Genomic DNA, 22,971 nt, shown 5'->3' with positions numbered 1-22,971 from the left:
GTAATGTGAGGAGGGCCAATGAGGCTCCCTTTCCATCCAGACCTGCGTGATTCTCCCACCTGGCTCAGGAAGCAAAGGAACCCCATCACGAGAGAGAAGCAAGAGGCAGCCGTCGAAGGGATGCCTTGGGTTCGAGGAACTGGGAAAGGTTTGTTTCAGATTAACTGGCAACATCTCTGCCAAAACAAGCGGCGGGGGGAACGTCGGCGTTTGGCAATGTAATCTCCTTCCCACAGCGAGAAGAGAGGACAGGATCAAAGCATTCTTCCTCTGGAAATTGCACCCGGGGTTGCCGTTTAGTTAACCTTGCTAATAAATTTTCCAGGGAAGGGGAAGGCGGCTGGGGGTGGGGCAGAGTGGGGAGGCCAGCTGAAGATGGGGACAGCAGCAGCGGCAGCTCCTGCACCTGCAGCCCTGCCAATCTTGCCACATGTTAAATCAATGTGCAGCAGGTCATCTCCGCACCACTCTTTACAGGCTGGGACAATAACACGCTGGGGTCAACGTTTTTTAAGTGGTGTTTTCCCACTGGGCCTTTTTAAAAGGGATGCAACTCTTTTATCTTTGAGGAGCCCCTCTCTTTCCCAAACACACTATATAACCATTTGCTGCTGCTTTGCTTAGAAACGATGGCCTCCGATTCTCCTCCTTTGAGCCGTCTTAAGCTGGCCTTTGTTTCTCCTGGTGAGGTCAGAGGTTCAAGAAGAACCCTGGTATTCCATAGGGCCAACGTTATTGACAGGGTTTCAAATTGGGGGAGAGGGAGGCTACAACTGCCAGGCTATCCCACAGTAGCTCAGTGACTTCCCATCTCCACACGAACCAACCTGGACCTTGGGTTCTTCATGCAAGGTCTTTCTCAAATCCATGTGCAGTCATGAAACTCACTGAGTGATTGTGGGTGGAGCCACAGCCTAACCTACCTCACAGCGTTGGTTGTGAGGATAGAGCAGGGAGGAATAGAACCATGGAGGCCACCTAGGAGCAGCTTGGGATACAAATGCAACAAATAAATAAACCAAGGCAAACAATAGGAGTCAGAAAGTGATAAAGGTAAAGAGACCCCTGACCATTAGGTCCAGTCGTGACCGATTCTGGGGTTGCGACGCTCATCTCGCTTTATTGGCCGAGGGAGCTGGTTTACAGCTTCCAGTTCATGTGGCCAGCATGAGTAAGTCGCCTCTGGTGAACCAGAGCAGTGCACGGAAACACCATAGAATCATAGAATCATAGAGTTGGAAGAGACCACAAGGGCCATCGAGTCCAACCCCCTGCCAAGCAGGAAGGGGGTTTACCTTCCCGCCAGAGCGGTACCTATTTATCTTCTTGCACTCTGACGTGCTTTCGAACTGCTAGGTTGGCAGGAGCAGGGACCGAGCAACGGGAGCTCACCCCATCGTGGGGATTCGAACCGCCGACCTTCTGATTGGCAAGTCCTAGGCTCTGTGGTTTAACCCACAGCACCACCGCATCCCCAGAAAGTGATAGGTTACACCTTATGAAGATGGAAACAAAACAATAAACTGAATAATGGTCAGATCACCCTGTCTAAGCCCTGGTCAGCCCTGGATGAGGCTGACAAATGTTCTTTCCCAAGTTTTGGCCTGAGGACACTCGATGCCCTAATCGGGCGGAAGCTAAGTAGGTCTTTGTCCTTTTCCCCCCAGGTCTCTCCTTGTCTTGTTTTTCTACTTTTTTAATGTCTTTCTTCTTTTTTAGACTAAGTAGCTGTCTTATCTTAGTATATTATAAAAAGATACTTTGTAATGGGTATACACTTTTGTATACCTATGAATAAGTATCAATAAATAAGTTAAAAATAAAATAAAATGGTGCAGGAATGGAAGAATAGTCCAGACCTGAAGGAGCATCTCCACCCCCCATTGTTCAGCCTGGACACTGAGGTCCAGCGCCGACGGCCCTTCTGGCGGTTCCCTCACTGCAAGGAGGGACGTTATAGGGAACTGGCCTTCTCAGTAGTGGCAAGCTCCCTGTGGAACGCCCTCCCATCAGATGTCAAGGAAATAAACAACTACCTGACTTTTAGAAGACATCTGAAGGCAGCCCTGTTTAGGGAAGTCTTTAAGGACTGATGTTTTTAATATGTTTTTTGGATATGCTGTGAGCTACCCAGAGTGGCTGGGAAAACCCAGCCAGGTGGGTGGGGTATAAATAATAAAATTATTATTATATTATTATATATATGTGGACAATGGAGCCTGAATCTTTTGACTCAATAGCTAGCTACCTCTCTGCAGAGATGCAGCAGCAGAAGCTGCATGTAAGAAGAAGAGGAGTCTGGATTTGATATCCCGCTTTATCACTACCCTAATGAGTCTCAAAGGGACGCGGGTGGCGCTGTGGGTTAAACCACAGAGCGTCGGACTTGCCGATCAGAAGGTCGGCGGTTCAAATCCCCACAACGGGGTGAGCTCCCGTTGCTTGGTCCCTGCTCCTGCCAACCTAGCAGCTCGAAAGCACATCAAAGTGCAAGTAGATAAATAGGTACTGCTCTGGCGGGAAGGTAAACGGCGTTTCCGTGCGCTGCTCTGGTTTGCCACATGACCCAGAAGCTGTATGCCGGCTCCCTTGGCCAGTAAAGCGAGATGAGCGCCGCAACCCCAGAGTCGGTCACGACTGGACCTAATGGTCAGGGGTCCCTTTACCTTTACCTTTAAAGAGTCTCAAAGCGGCTAACAACCTCCTTTCCCTTCCTCCCCCACAACAAACACTCTGTGAGGTGAGTGGGGCTGAGAGACTTCAGAGAAGTGTGACTGGCCCAAGGTCACTCAGCAGCTGCATGTGGAGGAGCGGGGATGCGAACCCGGTTCACCAGATTACGAGTCTACCGCTCTTAACCACTACACCACACTGGTGTAGAGCCTTTTATATGAGTTACGCCCATCTCGACCTGGTTGCACCCAGGGGGAAGTGGCTCCCACAGATCTGACAGGAAGTTCTCCCTGCTGGACCCATATTCTGCTGAACACCCATTCTAGCAAACAGGAAACGTTGGACTTGACTGCTCCTTCTAGATACCCCACATTCTGGCCAGGCTAAAACACTTGAGGAGGGTGTCATGCGGGGGGAGTGAGGTGTGGGGCCTGGTGAAAGACACAAGGATTGGATAGAGTAGGGGTCAGTAACCTTTTTCAGCAGGGGGCCGGTCCACTGTCCCTCAGACCTTGTGGGGGGGGGCGGCGGACTATATTTTGAAAAAAAAGAATGAACGAATTCCTATGCCCCACAAATAACCCAGAGATGCATTTTAAATAAAGGGACACGTTCTACTCATGTAAAAGCACTCTGATTCCCGGACCGTCCTCAGGCCAGATTTAGAAGGTGATTGGCCCCCGAGCCTAAGGTTGCCTACCCCCTGGGATAGAGATCTGGAAGGGCCTCATCCAGTTCCTGGGCCTGTGCTTTCCCACTCCGATGTTTGGGCTATTGTGGGAAACTTAAACGTGCTTATACCCGCTGCCAGATTTGGAGCTCTGAGCTGAGGGCAGCAACAAATTTAATACAACTGTCCCAGGGCAAGGATCACTGGGCATGGGTGTAGTCAAGGGGGTGGGCAGGGAGGGGCCCCCCATCAATGAAAATAAATAGCTAACTGAGGTTCTGCCCCACCTAACAGAAGGCCTGCCCCCCAAAAAAAATCCTGGCTACAGTGGGGGCGGGGGGCGGGCGGTACCAGCTCCCCAAGGCTGCCAGACGCAGAATGCTGATTCCAGCCCTGAAGGCAACTGTGGGCTTTCTATCCGACAGCCACACCCTGGACTTGGCTTAACAGTCATTTCTCTCTCCTGCTCGCCAGGTGAGTTTGTGGGCGGGGCTTGCTGCAGCCGTGGAGTTTAAAGAGCCAGAAGGAAAGTGGCACATTTTGCTAAGCAGATGAGTTCAAGGTGGAATTTGCTTGCCTTCCCCAGGCAGGCGCCTCTTCAGACTCCATCCGTACAGGAAACTGACCGTACAGTTTCATTTCTCGCTTGTCTATCAATATTTACATCCAAGTCAATTGATATAAACCGTTAATATCTGTAATCTGTAGGAATCTTCAAGCATAGGCTGAGCAACATGGGCGTAGCCAAGATGTGTGTTTTTTTGGGGGGGGGGTTGGGTTGGGGAGGCAGAATCGAGTTATCTGCGACACAGTTGGTCAGTTAGTTAAGTATTTTTATTTATTTACTTGATTTAGGAGGGCAGCTGCCCCCTGGCCCCCCATGCCAATGTTGAGCAACGATTCGCCCACCTCGAGGCTCTTAGACCCCGTTTATATGCCTGTGGCAGAATCAAGTGGTGACGTTTTTCCGGGACTATTTCGCTTCAGGCCGAAGGTGCAAATATAAACCGATGCCTTTTGGCATGCTTTTTCACCGAAAACCCCCAGGTGTTTCACGGGAAAGGAATTTGGATACCCATCTGCCCTGCAATCTGGTTTGTATAAGCGGGATCCAGCACTCTGAAATGGAGCAGCCCAGTTTTTACCCCTTGGTTCCGTTCCACGTCTGAACAGGGATTTGCGTGTCAGGCTTGCTAACTGCGTCGGGACTCCGTGGAACCTATAGCGCTGCGCTCACAGCAGGCCTCGTTCAGGATCGCAATGGACCCTTCCCTCTTTCTCCGGAGGACTGGCCCAGAGGGGGTGAGGGGCAAATCAGGGGTTGGTAGCCGAGTGGCAAAAGTAACCCCACTTAAATTCGGAGTGGGATTTGTTCCCTGCTAGTAGAAATTAGGGGTGCGGAAACGATTTTGAAAGATTCCAGAGGACGCTGAGTCGTTTTCAGAGCTTCGGTTGGGAACGGTTTCCCCTCTTATTCAGGATCAAAAGCATCCCTCCCCTTTCTTTCTCGTTTTGCTCCTAGAGCATTTGACCCTAAAACACGTCTAAAACACGTTCACACACACACACACACGCGCTCACATTGGCTACCCCGGACGCGTCCCGCTGATTTCCCCAGAAAGTATTGCAGTTGCTCTGTCGCGATCTCCGTAAATTCCAGTTTCTGACTGATTGATGGATTTGAAATAACTTGGCTCTCTCTGCGGAATCAGGAGGAAGCAAGGTGGATATTGTGGAGGTAGCGTGAAAGCGCGTACAGCTGGATGTGTGAGGGATTTTCTACTGAGGGTCAATCCCAAACCCTTCTTCGGCCTGACGAGGACTTCTGTGCAACCCGAAAGCTCGCTGCTTTCAGGCATTTTAAAGACGAATCGGCGGATCGGATCCGTAGCCCGAGCAGATCCCGCAGCCTTTCCCTCCGCCCCCTACTCACGCTTTATCCGGAAAGAAAACTGTCCAGTCCGAATCGGAGGTTGATCTCATCATCCGTGGCTGTTGCTGCTTCCTTGGATCCTGCCTCCCTCCGGGCGAGGCGTTTATAGTACACAAACGCCCACGGACGGGAATTGTTTTCACTCTAGATAACAAGTATTTAAAGTCAATCGCAGTCGAGGATCGCTCACCTTTTTATTGTGTTTGTTTTGTATTTATGGAACAACGCTGGGAGTCCCCCTCCCCCCAGTCCCTGCTCACTTCTGTCTTGCAAACTCGTTTTGGGTTATACAGAACCCTCCAACCTTGTTTCTTGTTGTTCCTTAAATCGTTTACGAAACCAGTGGGGGCGAGAGGCGGTTTGGGAAAAGGATAGAGGAATAAGAAAGAACTTTGGGGGGAAGAGGACGACGCCCCTCTCCCCGCCGCAGCCTCGACTTTTCTTGCGCTGAAACAGCGAACTCCAAAGGAGCGGCATCCTGACCATGGGCGCATCTTGACAGCCTGGCTCAAAGGCACGCAGTTTCTCCAGGCAAAGTCTGAGGGTATTTACTAGGGAGGAGGGAGACCCACGAGGAACCAAGCGCGCTTCCTTCCAAGCGTGGAAAACCCACATGTTCTGAAAGGTGGATGCGTGGATGCTCCTTCTAGCAGACAGGATCCGGGGCAAAGCATCCTCCTTCTGCAAGAGGGGGTAGGGTGGCTGTGACGTCATTTCGCCCCAGCCGACGTCATACCTGCAGATAGGTGAGAACGGCCGCTGTGCGCTCTGCCTCCCGCAGGGAGACTTCCCCTGTAATAATTCACCCGTATCAATCTGAATGTGGCCCCCTCCGTTCCTCTAGTGAAATTTCTACCTGGTCCTTCTTTCTCATGTTGCGTTTGTTATTGCTTTCCACCACGTTATGCCATTGCTATCAGAACTTTATTTTTTTCTGAGATGGCCACTAGGCAAAGAGATGATCGGGGGTGGGGGGATTTCTTTTAGCCAGTAAATCCAGGGACTTATTGTGGCAGCCTCCTTGCTTCCCTGGCTGAAGTTTTGTGCGCAGGAGACACACTTGCGAATATCTCTCTAGGATCGGGCGCGCTTTCAGCAGCCACTCTCTGGTTTCAATCCTATGCATCTTTACTGGTGGAATAATCTCCGTTGGATTTGCCTCTGAATAGCCATGCTTTGGGTTGGGCTGCAGGTGACTCTTTTCATACGTGATGCTGACCCCCCCTTTTTTTCTGTTGCCTCATTGGTGCGTGGCGAATATGACCGGCGTTGCTTGAAAGCGGAAGGGAGCCATTTAACAATCGAAAGGATGATGCGGTCAGACTGGCATTCCTAGTTCTATCACTGGCGGAGGGGGAAAAATATTATTGGTAATACTGCTTTGGCGTAGGAGCAGATACCACTGTACAGTGGTACCTCTGGTTACATACGCTTCAGGTTACATACGCTTCAGGTTACACACTCCGCTAACCCAGAAATATTGCTTCAGGTTAAGAACTTTGCTTCAGGATGAGAACAGAAATTGTGCTCCGGCGGCACAGCAGCAGCAGGAGGCCCCATTAGCTAAAGTGGTGCTTCAGGTTAAGAACAGTTTCAGGTTAAGTACAGACCTCCGGAACGAATTAAGTACTTAACCCGAGGTACCACTGTAATAAAATATCGGTAGCTCTTTCCATTGCAATCACTTAGAGAGAGAAAAATCACTTCCATTTCATTTCCACCAGAAAAACAGCAGCAACTGGAGAATACCCATGTCTTTCAGGGAACAGGAGTGTTTGCTATGCTTTTATTTTTTTTACACTCATTTCTTGCCTTGAGAACTGTCCTTAGTTGAGAACTATCGTTAGTCTTCATTTGGACCAGTTCTGTGAACACAAAAAAACACACAGCTAATACTGATTTATTAAATAAACCATTGTCTCGGCCAAAGGATGCAGGCGGGTGATGGATCGCCCGCTTTCCGGAAGGTTTTTAAAGACCGACTTTCACTGGTCATGCCTAGACCAGATTGTGACAAAGAATATATGCGCGTTTTATAAGGGTTTAAACACACCTTGCCTTTCTGTTGTTACTGTTAACAGAAAGGGGGGGGGGAGTATATGTAAAACTCTACAGGCATATAAATATTCACACACGGGGACAACCTGTGCTATTAAAATGCTAACCCGAGAGCATTTGTTCCCTAAACTAGAAAGTTTAGTCAAGCGAAGAAGATTAGGCAGTTTTCCTGGCGTTTGTTTGTATGTATATATGACCCTGCAAAAGATATAGATATATAAATAGTATAAACATAAGTTATGTGTTTTGTGTATAAAGCTGTCTCCGAACATAGGTCATGATTTTGCTGATAGAAAACATTATTCTATTTTGTTATAAAACCGTTGTATATATAATTTGTACCGACAACTAGTGGCGATGTTGATTTAATCTGAATACTCCATTTGACGCAAACTCTTTCTTTGTTTTCATAATTTCAGAATAAACAAGGCCTTTTTCTTTCAAGTGTTTCTTCCACTTATGGGAAATAAATTACGTTCGAAAAGAAAAATTAACGCACCAGGGAGAGTTACAGTCTTCGTTTTCTAAAAGAAAATAAAAACCAAAACCAAACTAAGAAGAAAATGGAAACAGAATAAACATTTCACTTTTATTTTCACCGTAGGAAATCTTGGGTTGGATCCAAACTAATAGCGCCATCATATGCACACTTACCTGGCAGTAAGTCCAGTTTAATACAACAAGATTTCCTTCTGAGCAAGCTTGCATGGGGTCGTACGAGCCAACTGCTAGGGACCGAGGTCTCTTCAGCCCCCCTAAGATATTTGAGGGGGCCGAGCCCCCCCCCCAGTTGATGGGCATTGTCATTTAAATAGTGCGCGCGCGTCTTGTCTTGTGATCGATTATGCGGGGCAGGGCTTGCCCCACCCCAATATTTCATTCAGGTTGGCACCTCTGCACAGAATTTCACTGTCCCTTAACTGCTCTTACTTCCCACTGAGACCAATGGAACTTGGATCGGGACGAACTTGTTCGCCGGATTTAACTGGCAAGCAATCCCGATCAAACCCACTGTTGCCGTTGATTATTATTATTATTTTTTTGAAGCGAAAATTAAATATGAACGCTGGGAATATAATATTATTTGTTCAGGTGCCTAGATTTTTTTAAACATATATAAATTAATCGTTAGCATCTGAGAAGGAAAAAAATCCTCATTAGCTGCAGAGGTTGTAAACTGTTTTCGGATTCCTGAGATTTCTTTTTATTCTTGCGACCTCAGAGCTGCAGTAAGGGATTCTCCCTGCGGCTTTTATAGTTCTGGAAGATATTCCTGCCTGTCCTCCTCGCTCCTTTTTGGCCCCTGAAAAGAACGCTCACCTCCTCAATCCCGCATCTCAAGCCTCTCGTTAGCATGTGTGTGTGATATGATATATGATATAATATGATATGATATCATGATATGATATATGATATTTCAGACCTTGGTCGCAAACAGAGTCTTTCACGCACAACTCCTTGGCTGCTGGTGGTAAATAAAAGGTGACCCTGCAATGAGGAGGAAACAAAACTGCTGCGGGCGAGCTGGAAAAAAACAGCAGGAGGGGCGGGCAGCTGAGGAGGAGGAGGAGGAGCTATTTGAATTCCCGGATAGCCAATCAGGGAGCGCACGGCCTGACAACCCACCAATGGGGTGTCCGGGCGTCCTGGGCCCTGGGACGGATAATACCAGGCAGCGGGAGAGGCGCGCGCACAGCCAGCGCAGAGGGCCGCGGAGCAGCTGCGCGCATCGCGGCTCGTGGCCAGGAGAGCCTGGCAGACCCGTCCCCGGGCCTCATCCTCCATCTTCCTCCGCAGGGAGATCGGGCGCCCCTTCTCAGCCGGTTCTTGAGATCGCAGGCGCGGAGTCTTGTCTGGCGCGCAGGCTGCCCGGAGGGATGAAGCTGGCGGCGCTTTGACGAGGCTTTCTTCTCCGCGCGCGCCCAAGACAGCTCAGCATCGGCGGGACTGGGTGCCGTGGCCGGGACGCGTCGCTTGGGTGAGTGGCAAGGGGGAGCCGCGCGGTTGGGTGCGCCCTTGCTCGCTGGCGCACAGGGAGCCAGACAGCCAGAGTTTCCCCAGACGAGTGGCTACTCGCTACCGTGGCTGGTTCTTAACATTTTGATGGTAATAACGCTCAGCAGTGGCCTTTTCTCCTCTCTATCTTACTCTGCCTCTTCCTGGAGCACCTGTGGAAATTTGCTCTTCTGGAACCGCTTGTCGTGGCGTGTATTGGGGAGGTGGCAAAAGGAATAAAAGAGCGCGCGCGTCCTCCTTAATCGGGAATAAGTTTTCCTTGCTAGACGCAGCGACAGCCCACCCCCTAATTTGATTTTTGGAAATAAGGCCTGGTGAGTTGACTCGGATTTAACAAAATTCCAGGTCTCTCCCCCCCCCCCCCCGGTTTTGGGATCTGCACGCATGCAAATCTCCAGCCCAAAACACACCGGGAAATGCCACTTTTGTATAAATGAGTTTCAAGCCTGTCAAAGGCCACAGGCGGTGAGGATATTTTGTAGCATCCTGAGATGGCCATTTTCCACCTGCGCAGCGCTGAGTGGAAGAAGCCGCTGTCCTTTCATGCTGGAAAATAGAAGGGTGTAGGCGATTGTGGTGTTTTTTTTGGGGGGGGGCATGTATCCTGCCTTAATTTGGAAAAAAAATGTCTCCCCAAACGTGCAAGGTTCTCTGTGTTTGGACAGCAAGACCAAAACACACGACAAATTCCTGGTCAACGCAGTTCTGTACCGTGAAATATACTCTTAACAATGAACACAGTTTTATGCTAGTGTACGCTGGGCAAAGTAAACGTTTCAGTGATTTGTAGATCGGTGCGTTCCTTTCCAGCTATCATTCCTTCTCGCCATACCATACTCTGCGACAGTATGAGTTTACCGGCGCACTTCCATTGTCTCTGGAGACAGACGGATGCCAACAATTAGTTACCGAATAAAATGGGATTGGGACTAGAGGGAAAAGATATCCACCAATCTACAAATCACCGATTTGCATTCATTTATTTTAATTGCATTTATATCCAGCTAACGTGGCGCACTAGGAAATCCAGTAAAGCAACGGGACTTTCAGAATTGGGCTTAGCGTGGCAGCCGGAGTCCCCAGCAGTCTCCAAGCTCAAATCAGGACACCAATGTGCGCCTTTCGGGGGAACTGCAAGTGGGACGGCTGCTACTTTCCCAGAGTTTCATCCTTGAAAAGGCAGCGGAAGATGGTTTTTATTCCGAGTAGACTGGCCTCTAACAAGGGAAACAATACATGAAATTAAATTCTTTTCAGTGTTTTAAAAAGCGTGGCAGGATCATCATCTTTACTTGAACAGGAGTGATATATAATATACACAGTGTAACACGCACACACATTAAAAGCTTCCAAAAGCGTCCTATTTTGCAGGGTCTTTCGACAAAGCACTGTGGTTAAGAGAAACGGTGCGCACCAAGTAAAATCACACAATCGAGTCCTGCTTTTAATCCGAGGAGGCGCGTGCAGTGGCGAAAAAAGGCTGCTCGCATGTAGTTTAATACCCAGGCAGCCTTCACATGCTCAGAGGTCACGCGCCCACACACTGGCTCAAACTGCTTTGGGACACGTGCCTACGAAGGGCTCTTGCGCCTTGAGCAGAGACCGGGCAGGAAAGAATCCCTGGAGAAAGAAACCGATCCCTGGAGAAGCGAACACATCGCCTGTGTTCATGGGCGTAGCCAGGATTTTTGTGGGGGGGGGGCAGGCCTTTTGTTGGGGGGGGAGAGCTTGTTACCCTTTCTGTTGTGCTTGCGCGCTAAGCTTATGTAAGGCCTTTGGACTAAAGTGTCCTCTGTCACAGGTGAGCGACATCCCGTCAGTTTCTCTTTCGAAGCGCTGCCTCGTCCATGTGGGCTCGTGGCGAGAGGGAGAGCCCGCTCCGGCCTTTGGGGACAGATCAAGTGGGGAGCCATCAAGGAGATTTCTGGTGGGCTTCGCGTTGCGGCGCCCAAGCGCGCCGTTTCTTCCTCTTGCCCTAAAGGCGCGCAAAGAGTAGGCGTCACCTCGGTCTCTTTCCCCACACCTGAGATCCCCGTGGTGATGCGATCCCCCCTCTCCCGCTGGGGCAGGAGGAGCGAATCCCCTTTACGTGCTGGCGGGGGTGCCCGCCGTGGGACCCCCAGAACCACGCACGTCGGGCCAGAAATCCCGCTCGGCCTCTGAGCCGGAATTTTGCGTGGTGGGAAAATAACTCTTCCAGTGTGGAAATGTGTTGAGCGCTGGGCGATGGCGAGACCGAGTGGAGCGAGAGCTGGATCGCGCATTTGGGCGCCTGAGCGCAGGTTAGGAGGCCAGAAAAACCCTCTCGGGTCTTTTCCCCGAACCGCACACTTACTCGAAAGTAAACCCCTCCGAACTTCGGCGAGACTTCACAGTCAGTCAGTGTCTCTTAGGCTAGCGGGCGACGGAGGGCCGCGCGCGCAAATGCGATTCTCCTTCTTGCGCGCCTAATCCAAAGATCGATCGATCTGTCTATCTCTGCCTTGCAGTGAGCGAGCTGGAGGAGCAGGCGGGAGCCGCGCGGCGCGAGCCATGGCTGAGGGGACGCCAGTTCCCCGCGGCGGAGACGTCTGGGAAATCGACGTGGAGAGCCTGGAAGAAGCGGACGGGATGGAGCCGCCGCCGCCGCCGCCTCCTGGCCCTCGACTGGAGGCTGTCGAAGACGACGACGCTGACGAAGAAGAGGAGGAAGAGGAGGATGGCGACGAAGAGGACGACGACGACCGCGAGGAAGACGAAGGAGCGGGCGGGCGCGTTCTTCTGCCTCCGCCGCCTCCGCCACCCCGCACGCAGCCGCCCGTCGAGGCGGCGGTTTCTGGGGAGCCGCCTGCGCGCAAGCTGAGCCGGACGCCCAAGTGCGCGCGCTGCCGCAACCACGGCGTGGTGTCGTGCCTCAAGGGCCACAAGCGCTTCTGCCGCTGGCGGGACTGCCAGTGCGCCAACTGCTTGCTGGTGGTGGAGAGGCAGCGCGTCATGGCCGCGCAAGTGGCGCTGCGCCGGCAGCAGGCCACCGAGGTGAGCGCCCGGCCCGGGGACCCAGCGGAGAGCTCTTCCCCCAGCCCTATGTCCCGCTGCTTTTCTGCTTTGCAAAGTGGGGGGGGGGGGGGAGAAGCTCCGCAAATACCCCCTTCTCCCCCCGTTTCTTTCCCTACAAAGGCAACCAGGTGGAATGAAGGGGATGCCTCGCTTTCAGGACGATGCAAACTGCTAGCAGCTATTGCGAGCTGCCATCTAAACGGCCTTTGCTCAGAAATAATTCCATTTCCTGCCGTGGATCTTCGCCCTACTCGAAAGCACGGAAATGTCACTTCCAAGCCAACCGGTCCATAGGACGGGTGGGGGTTGTGTGTTTGGCATTTAATTGGCAGAGAACCGGTGGTGGCTCACTCTGGCCTTAAGGTGGCAGGACCGGGGTCTACTTAATGCGCATCTGGGTCCCACATTGACCAGGTCTGTCCGGCCTGGCTGATGCGACTTCACTCCGGGCACGAGGACTTGAGCGACGAGCTCTCCCTGCTGCTATGCATCTCTGCCTTGTCTGCGAGGATTTTCCAGCCTTCAGAGATGATTCAATTAAAGGCGCGATAGGCACAATTCCTCTGCCAAGCCAATCCAGACCGTAGAATCTGGGTTTGTTGCCAAACGAATCCAGACTGTAAAATCCATTTTACAGTCGACATTTTCCCGCTTAACGTTGTTTTTAGCTTGCTCCTCAGGAACTTGAGCACTTTTCTTAAAACACCCTCCTATACGCAGAATATCTCAATCAAATGTGGAGTCACTTTAATTTTCGATCTAGCAGCGTTAATCTCTATCAGATCTTTGTCAGTCAGTGTTTAACAAAATGAAGTCTGACATTAGATTTTTTTTGGGGGAAGTGATGAATCATGCACAATTAGCCCCCTCCCCCAATTTAAATTTTCAAGAATGCAGTATTCATTTTCCCTTGCCCCTCTGGTCTTTTCTGGAACACCCTGAATTTGAACACATTCAACATTTCCCAGACAAATTCAGCTGTCTTTAATGTTATTTCATTTGCAGAGCTAAACACACTTAATTTTTTCCTGTCAGCAGCTGATGTTTAAGGTTGCAATCCCATGTATATTTATTGAGTATATTTATTGCACTTGTACACTTCTGAGTATGCAGGGAAAGGAGAATATGCTGTATGCATGACCCTGGCTAGATAATTGTCCTTGCTCTTCTTCAGAAGCCGAGTGCTAAGCTATGCTTAGAGTCATAGCTTGACACCTGGGCCCTAAACACTTTGACTTGAAAGTCCCTTCTTTCTAAATAATGTGTTTAGAGCATGCGTAAGTGTTGAAGAATACTCATACAAATCAGGGCCAATTATTCTCACGACTATTACTATTAACGAACCCTAATTTATGAATTTGGAAAAGTTGTTTTCTTATTCTTTCATATCACAATTTTAAAAAGAGTACAGCAGGGATTCATCAGGGGGTAAGAAATAATCTGCGGAGCTGGTGATTTTAAAACTTCATTCCCCCCCTTTTTTTACTAGGATAAGAAGGGGCTTACAGGGAAACAGGCCAACTTTGAGCGCAAGGCAGTCTATCAGAGGCAAGTACGGACACCCAGTTTGCTGGCAAAAAGCATCTTAGAAGGTAATACACTTCAGCACTTTGAACTTTTCAGTTTTTAAATATCTTGGTTATTGTTACTGAAATATTCATCTTTTGCATTTCCCTTTATTAATTTGAATATAGAAGATTTTAGGGAGTTAGACGAAGAAACCCAATTGTAACAGCTAACTCAACACAGAGTCAGATTCACTTAAGTCCACTGATTTTAGTGTGCTTAAGCAGAAGAGATTCAGTGTGGGATCATGGCTATGCATGTAAAAAAACCAAAACACCCAATAGATGCTGCTTGTATGGCAATTTGTTGATGACTGCATCATGAGCACAGAAGGAACTGGAATCAGCCGAGGACAATATTCATAAATGCATTCTATTCTGCTGGAAAGAATCATGCAGGTCACTTAGCAGTTGGTTGAGGAGCTAAACAAATGTTAACACTAACATGGAAATGCAGAAAATACTGAGGAAAAACAAAAGGAAACAAATACTTGGCACAAACAACTTCTAATTAACAGCAATGATGGCTCAGTAAACTAATCCCTGACCTCCACCAAGCCATCCCTGTCAAATATGTCCTGCATTTTAATTCTACCACCTTCTGCTTGGATTTTGGTCTGTTGATTGTCTGATTAGGGAAAGTATTTTGAGAATTTGAATGTAAGAGATCCTTTGTTTTTGAAAAACAAACCAACCAAGAATTTATTATCTGGGGAAACTGTATCTTTAACAAAGGTTCCAAATTTTAAAATAGAAACAAAAGCTAAGCTAGTATAATGTGAAAATTAATACACTATGACAATATTTGAAGTTTTGTTTTTCCTTTAATAGAAAAATGGTTAGTTATATTTAATGATTTCAAAACAAGCTCAGCTATTGGGAAACGAGCCCATGAGTACATTTTTTTTTTTTAAAAAGTGATGCACATTTTACTAATCTGTGGATTTAGACTTGTATGGCAGACATTGGTGATGCAAACCAATTCCTGTCCAAGTCAGTGACAAAAAACCCTGCTTTTGATTTTGCCGCATCTCCATTGCAACTTTACAACGTACAGTAACATTCCTGTGCACGTTTATTTGGGAGCAAGTTCTGCTGGACTTCATAGGACTTACCTGTGGATATAGAAACAAAGGACTGGGCTATGTATGTACAGTGGTACCTCGGGTTAAGTACTTGGTACAGTGGTACCTCGGGTTAAGTACTTAATTCGTTCCGGAGGTCCGTACTTAACCTGAAACTGTTCTTAACCTGAAGCACCACTTTAGCTAATGGGGCCTCCTGCTGCTGCCGCTGGAGCACGATTTCTGTTCTCATCCTGAAGCAAAGTTCTTAACCTGAAGCACTATTTCTGGGTTAGCGGAGTCTGTAACCTGAAGCGTATGTAACCTGAAGCGTATGTAACCCGAGGTACCACTGTATGTATGTATGTATGTATGTATGTAGTTGCCTTAAGTCAAGGATGGAGAACCGTTAGCTCTCCATAAGTTGTGGGACTACAGCTGCCACCATCCCTGACCACTGAGCATGCTGGCTGGGGGTGAGGGGAGCCTGGCAGCAACTTCAGGGCCACAGCTTCCATGTCCCGGCCGAAATACTTGGGAATAAATGCCACTGAACTCGAACTCCATTTTGGAGTGAATAGGATAGAATGGGGCTGCTCATCTCCTGTTCAACACAGTGAATATTTTGTGAGCAGTCAATAATTTTTGGATGCACCGTAAAATATATATGGGTTACACTCCCAGATAGTGGCTTAATACCATAAACAGCTCATTCAGATATTGCAAACAGGTAACTAGCGACAGGGGTTAAAATAATAATAATAATACTGGATTTTTTCCAGAATGGGTAAAACTGGATTTAAATGGAGAAAAACAGCAGCTGTCACTCTGATGGCAATGGTGTTGTGTGGACAATGAAGAAAATGTCCATGCATGAGGAGCACCCATCCCGCAACAAACTGCCATATGGAACCACCCTGAGGGCAAAATAAATACAATCGCTTCCTGCTCCCAGACCAGTTTAATATAAATTGTTAAGATGCTGCCGAATCTTTAAAAGCCGGCAGCAAATGCATCTAGCTTTGATAGTTTTTAAATGCAGCTCCGAGGTTATGTGCCATTAGAAAAAAGAACAATGCAAATTCTTAACTGAAGGGGCTCTGGTTTTTTTTGCCGGCCAATGCCAATTACTGAAAATGGCTTGGATAACTCATCATATCTTTTCTTGTACAGTGGTACCTCGGGTTAAGTACTTAATTTGTTCCGGAGGTCCGTGCTTAACCTGAAACTTAACCTGAAGCACCACTTTAGCTAATGGGGCCTCTTGCTGCTGCCGCGCCACCGGAGCCCGATTTCTGTTCTTATCCTGAAGCAAAGTTCTTAACCTGAAACACTATTTCTGGGTTAGCGGAGTCTGTAACCTGAAGTATATGTAACCTGAGGTACCACTGTATTGGAATCTTGAGTTTTTTGAATAACGTCTGCAATTACCGTATTTTTTTGCTCTATAGGACGCACCCAACCATAGGATGCACCTTGCTTTAGAGGGGGAGAACAAGAAAAAAAAATCTCCCCCTCTCTGTGCAGCGCCCCTTCAGCGAAGCGGCAGGGGAAACGGAGCCCCTTCCATTTCTCCTCCCGTTTAGCTGAAGGGGCGCTGCGCCTTAGCTGAAGGGGCACCTACCCTTCAGCGAAAGGAACCCGAAGCCTCCGGAGCGCAGCGGGAGCTCCCACTGCGCTCCGGAGGCTTCAGGTAGCTATCCTTGAAGCCTGGAGAGTGAGAGGGCTTGGTGCGCACTGACCCCTCTTGCTCTCCAGGCTTCAGTGAAGGCAACCTGAAGCCTCCGGAGCATGGCGGGAGCGCTCCAACAGCGCTTTGGAGGCTTCGCGTTCCTATCACTGAAGCCAAGGTGCCTGCATTCACTCCATAAGACGCACACACATTTCCCCTTAATTTTTGGAGGGGAAAATGTGCGTCTTATAGAGCGAAAAATATGGTAATAACCAAGCCACTTAGAGAAGGGAGATCATGAAGACAGTTGGTGAACTTCAGCAGTGTATGTGGGCGAGCAGAATGGACTTCTGCTCATGGAGTGGGACTTTATCTTCCTCCCCTCCCCTCTGTAGCCCCCGAACTCCACCAATCTGCTCCAGAGATTGGAGGACTTTGTGGAGCTGATTTGGGGGATTCTGGAAGAGAGCAGAGGAAGTCCTGCTGTATGAGTGGAAGAATATTAATCTAATGTTGGAAGTTTGGGAAAGTAAAGGTTATTAGACTGAGTTTGCGCTTCCAGATTAGAATACAATCCTAGGTCTGTATAGATTATTTTTATCTGCCTCCAATGTTTTTCTTTTTGGCTCAGTATTCACTCACTCTCTAACATACTGTCTCCCCAAGAGAAAAATCTTTCTTGCATCCCTTTCCCTTATTTGTCTTAACTTTCTTTCTCTTCTCTCCTAGTATTCCTTGGACTTTTTTCTACCATCTCTGTGCACATAGTGATTCACCTTTAGAAAATAGAAATGCACCAGCTATTAGGTATAGATATCTTTGGTGATGATATTATAAGTCCCTCAACAAAGAAACAGAAACAATATAATAACATGGGAATGTGAAGAACCTCTCTTAATGTGTGTGTGTGTGAGAGAGAGAGAAAGAGAGAGAGAGAGGTTAGCAGCGTGACTTTGGGCATGGTGAAAATCGGTGTGGGTGATGACAAAACCATGTGCTTGCTTGCACTTTCCATTTCTGCACCTCCTATATAATGTCAGAAGAACAACGTGCATCTCTTCCTCCCTAGTGAGATGCATGAACTTCTGGCCTGAAGACGGCTCATGCATGTTGCACATTCAAAGGACATGTCACCCCTCAAAGAATTCTGGGCACTGTAGATTGTTAAGAGTTGCTTGGAGTTGTAACTCTCTATTATTTGATGGAATGAATGTCCTTTGAGTACGCTTGAAAGGTATATCGTGCATCTGCATCTTATTGTGGAGGAAGGTTAACAAGTTTTGCTTTGGATGATACTCGGGAAGCGTGTCAAGAAGAGCTCACATCGACTCATAATTATGAAGCCACCAATTGATAAGGATAGCAGTAAATTGTCACAAATGTTTCAAAGTGCTGTACACACCACAACAAAACCTTAGTGAGAACTGAGGGCACCAATGACCAAGCAACAAATACTTGGCTCCTTCAATTTGGTAACTCTTTTAACATCCTACTCGACCCTTTGATAAAAAGAACACTTTTTTTGGATAAATAGCTGACTCCATCTTTGTTTCTGTTTTCCTTTCTCTGCAGGTTACCGTCCTATTCCAGCAGATCCCTACCTTGGAGGGAATTCATCCTTGCCACCTCCTGTGAGTGACAGGATGAGGAAAAGGCGGGCTTTTGCTGATAAAGAATTGGAGAATATCATGCTGGAGAGGGAGTTCAAAGAAAGAGAAATGATGGAAGCGACCCAAGCGGCGGCCTTTTTCCTGCCTAACCGCATGGTGCATGGGACTGAATACAACACTTACAAAACTGCCTTTAGCCCTAACCACGTCGAAGCTCCCAATAAGGAGTTTTGCGGCTTCCTCCCCACTTGCTTGGATCTAACAATGCAATATTCAGGTTCAGGGAACATGGAACTGATTTCGTCCAATGTCAGTGTTGCCACTACGTACCGGCAGTATCCTTTGCCCTCCAGGTTCCTGGTGTGGCCAAAGTGCAGCCCCCTGAACGACGCTCTCCTCTACCAACAGTGCTTGCTCAACGCTACCGCTGTCCAGTCCCTCAAGCCTGGGGCGATTTGGGACCCCAAGGCTTCGCAAGGTCAGGACTGTCCGAGCTCGGAGCATGATTTGATGTCGTCCAAGAGCGAGCCCTCCTTCCTGCTTCCTCATGTTAGAGAAATCCAGCCGCCTCAAAATGAACTCCAGAATCTCCCTCAGGTGACTTGTGACAGGTCGGCCTTCTCGCCTCCTAAGAGGACTTTTTCTCAGATCTCTGACAAGGACACTCTGGTCCCACAGGAACACTCGCTCTGTAAGATCAGCAAAGAAAGCAGCAAGCAGCACCCGTCGCCCCCCGGCAAATATAGTCCTTTCCATTCGCTCTTCCAGCAGACACTCCACAGCAAATCGGGGCCGGAGTTAAAAGCAACATTGGACGAGGCCTCCAAGAAATACAGAGAGTCCACCATCAAAGAAAACCAAAAATACAAGCTTGCCATTGACAAATATGCAAAAGACTTTTTGGGGACGAAACAAGCCATGACCAAATTGTCAGCCCATGAACCCCTGTCGTTTTCGGTTGAATCGATTCTTAAACGGCCATCTTCGATGGTCACCAATGTGTCTCAATAGAGAGAGAGAGACTACTGTGATAGCCAACCGACTGAAGGTAGTGTATTTGCACTTAAGGTTACAATCCGAATCATATGTACAAGGAAGTCCCTTTTAAAATGAGTGGAACTTATTCCTGCATAAACATGTTTGGGATTTGGTTGCAAGATACTTGATACCCAAGTCCAGGAACAAATTTGGAAGACGTTCCACTGATTTTTGTTAGCCTTTATTGCCAAGTAAAGGAGCTCAGGATTATAACTTTTGTTCTATGGATCTCAGCTGACTTCAGTACGGTTAATATATTCTAAGTGCAGGTGCCCTTTCTTAAACCATTTTTGGGTTGGCTGCTCCCACAGTTTTTAATGTGAAGATTACTGCCATGCCCGTTTGCAATGTTGAGCCGTTGCTGTATCTCACCAAAATTTTGTATGAAAAAGAATTTTAGATGTAAAAGTTGATTTTAAAGTGTACATAAATATGCATGTTTTTCATATGGAAATAAATATATTTAATTGTTTTGCAGCGAAAACTGTGTGTGTTGTGTGTTTCCTAGTTCCCTCCCCCCCCCCCAAATCACAAGTATTTATGGCCACTGTTTCCCTGTGGGGAACAGCAAAGGCTGGGGCTACAATCCAAATGCATGAAAACAGGAGTTGGGATTTTTACATTTTCAAAAATGGGGACCAGCTATTTCTGCTTCATTCCAGAATCTTAGGTGTAACCTGATATTTGCAATCCCCTAAAAGAGAATCAGGGCTTGTTTACACCAGAGTTTACTGTGTGTTTCTAGTTTTTTTTGCATCCCCATTTAATCTGCATAGTCCACATGATCGTTCCCTCAACACTAATTCCAGTGCTTCCTCCCTGTAAATATGGGTTTACTCAACACAAGGGTATTATTATTATTATTATTATTAATTAATTTTATTATTAATACCCCTCCCGTACGGCTGGCTTTCCCTAGCAGTAATGCAATAAATTGGGGAAAACTTGCCATCGTTTGTCCCTATGTATGTCAAGACATTTCACACTCCATTCCTCCAACTCTGCCCATGCAAGATCGGTAGTTAGACAATGTATTTAATAATAATAATAATAATAATAATAATAATAATAATAATTAATAATAATAATAAATTTATTATTTATACCCCGCCCATCTGGCTGGGCTTCCCCAGCCACTCTGGCGGCTTCCAAAAAAATATTAAAATACTGTAATGCATCAAACATTAAAAGCTTCCCTAAACAGGGCTGCCTTCAGAGGTCTTCTAAAAGTCTGGTGGTTGTTGTTCTCTTTGACATCTGGTGGGAGGGCGTTCCACAGGGTGGGCGCCACCACCGAGAAGGCCCTCTGCCTGGTTCCCATTTATTTTTGCACACCCAGTGAAGAAACATTTCCTATTTCTGTGGGCCAAAGCCTGGTAATTATATAAGACTCCCTACCTCCTGGACATGGGCTTCTTCAGCACTGGGTTTGAATGATGGATATCCTTTTGGTTGCTCACCGGAGTGCAGTTTAGATCCCCCCCCCCAAAAAAAACATCTGCCTCTGTGATATATGGAGCTCTGTAGGAGACTCTATTCAAGAGAGAACTTTGCTCCGTTCCTAGAAACTTCCGTGGTTCAGAATCTGCATTCTGTACTTTCAAATGAGAAGATCATGAGATCACACTCAAATTGCTTTGTTACACTATGTGCGCTTGACAGATATTCTAGTGCACAAAACATCTTTATCTGTGGAAGGATATTTTTCAGCACACTTTGGATTTTTTTTGGCACATAATTTAACACTAAATCATGTGAGTGGTATGATAATTACTTACATTTGAACAGTATATCTCTCTAAAGAACAGCCGTTGTTAAAATGTGTGTAGAAAAGAGGGTTTGAAATTACAGTGGGACATCCCACATATTCTACAACCCTATACTCCCATATACGCCTTGATATTCAATTGAGCAGGGCTACAAGGCGTGATTAGGGATGCGGGTGGCGCTGTGGGTTAAACCACAGAGCCTAGGGCTTGCCGATCAGAAGGTCGGCGGTTCGAATCCCCATGACGGGGTGAGCTCCCATTGCTCGGTCCCTGCTCCTGCTAACCTAGCAGTTCGAAAGCACGTCAAAGTGCAAGTAGATAAATAGGTACCACTCTGGCGGGAAGGTAAACGGCGTTTCCATGCGCTGTTCTGGTTTGCCAGAAGCGGCTTCGTCATGCTGGCCGCATGACCCGGAAGCTGTACGCCGGCTCCCTCAGCCAATTAAGGGAGATGAGCGCCGCAACCCCAGAGTCGGTTACGTCTGGACCTAATGGTCAGGGGTCCCTTTACCTTTACCTTTTAAAAGTTGCATACACACCATACATTGAAAACACATGACTTTTCCCCAAAGAATCATGGGATCTGTAGTTTGCTAAGGGTGCTAGAGATTATAGCTGTGTGAGGGGTGAACTGCAGTTCCCAGGATTCTTTGTGGAAAGCCTCCCCCCCCCCCCAATTAGCAGGACTTCTGAGTAGATATGCATAGGATGGCACTGTTGGAAGTGAGTACTACTGATGTGAAGATTTGCATGGACCCAATTTTTCATTAAGTCTAATTTATGCAGAGTACAGTAGGAAAAGAATATTTTTGTAAATTTTGTATATTGTATATTTGTAGGTTTATAATTTGCATGCAGTTACCTAACGACATACATCTTAAGATGCGTGCTTGTAAAAAAGTTAAACTCAAACCGTTGAGCATGCTAATCTTCCACAGAGGGCGCTCTTGATTGTCTCCAAAAATATTTTTGTACAAAAGCAGATGCAAATTCTGGGACAATTCCCTGAACCTCTTTTCAGATTATCTCCTCCCCTCCAAGAAAACGATTGAAAGCTGAATTATACTTCTAGCTCCTAACCAGCATTATGACCCTAGAGAAAGAAATGGACCAGGGTATTCATATTTATACGTGAATGGTCCCAAATGAGTCAGGACTTGGCTCCTTGACTGGCTATTGTCTTGTTGATTTATTGCCCTGGGTTTTGTGCATTGACTCTCTTGAAAGATACATACCATGGGTATGTGGTGCATCTATGCGAAACATATGTTCCAAACCTTGTCCAGGGTGCAGTCATTCAAATAATCATTTTCTGTTGTACCTGCACAAGATGTTTTCTGCGAATTTGACATATCAATTTTCCAAATGAAGGGTTTGCATAGCATTTCACCCTGGTTGTCTGGCAACATGACGTAGATGGTTTAGGGCTGATTTTACTTCTTGGACGTGGAAAAAACTCTCTCCTGAAACCTTCGTTTTCCAGTTTGAATCACAGTAGAACGGAGAGGTGTGACAAACATTTTCTAGGAGTCCGGTCAATGTGTCTCACTCAGAATTGTGGAGCAAACCCCTGCAGTTGTTGTCTCATCCCAGATTAAAGAAGAAGAGGAGTTTGGATCTCATATCCCGCTTTATCACTACCCTAAGGAGTCTCAAAGCGGCTAACATTCTCCTTTCCCTTCCTCCCCCACCACAAACACTCTGTGAGGTGACTGGGGCTGAGAGACTTCATAGAAGTGTGACTGGCCCAAAGTCACCCAGCAGCTGCATGTGGAGGAGCGGGGACGCGAACCCGGTTCACCAGATTGTGAGTCCACCACTCTTAACCACTACACCACACGAGAAGGAGAGGGAGAGGGAGAGCTTG

General features: G+C 47.5%; 1 protein-coding gene across 1 annotated transcript; it reads left to right on the top strand.

The window, feature by feature from the left end:
• The first annotated feature begins 9,042 nt into the window (after positions 1 to 9,042).
• Positions 9,043 to 19,798, top strand: DMRT2 (doublesex and mab-3 related transcription factor 2). The gene is made up of 4 exons (XM_080987854.1): positions 9,043 to 9,312; positions 11,840 to 12,365; positions 13,876 to 13,978; positions 18,260 to 19,798. The coding sequence occupies exons 2-4, from the start codon at positions 11,883 to 11,885 to the stop codon at positions 19,306 to 19,308; spliced, it is 1,635 nt and encodes a 544-aa protein (XP_080843980.1). The 5' UTR covers positions 9,043 to 9,312; positions 11,840 to 11,882; the 3' UTR covers positions 19,309 to 19,798.
• The last annotated feature ends 3,173 nt before the right edge of the window (positions 19,799 to 22,971 follow it).

This window comes from Podarcis pityusensis (assembly GCF_964106645.2).
Source record: "Podarcis pityusensis genome assembly, chromosome: 17".
NCBI classification, from domain to species: Eukaryota; Metazoa; Chordata; class Lepidosauria; order Squamata; family Lacertidae; genus Podarcis; species Podarcis pityusensis.
The sequence above is the reverse complement of the archived record's forward strand: the minus strand, read 5'-3'. Positions and strand labels throughout refer to the sequence as shown.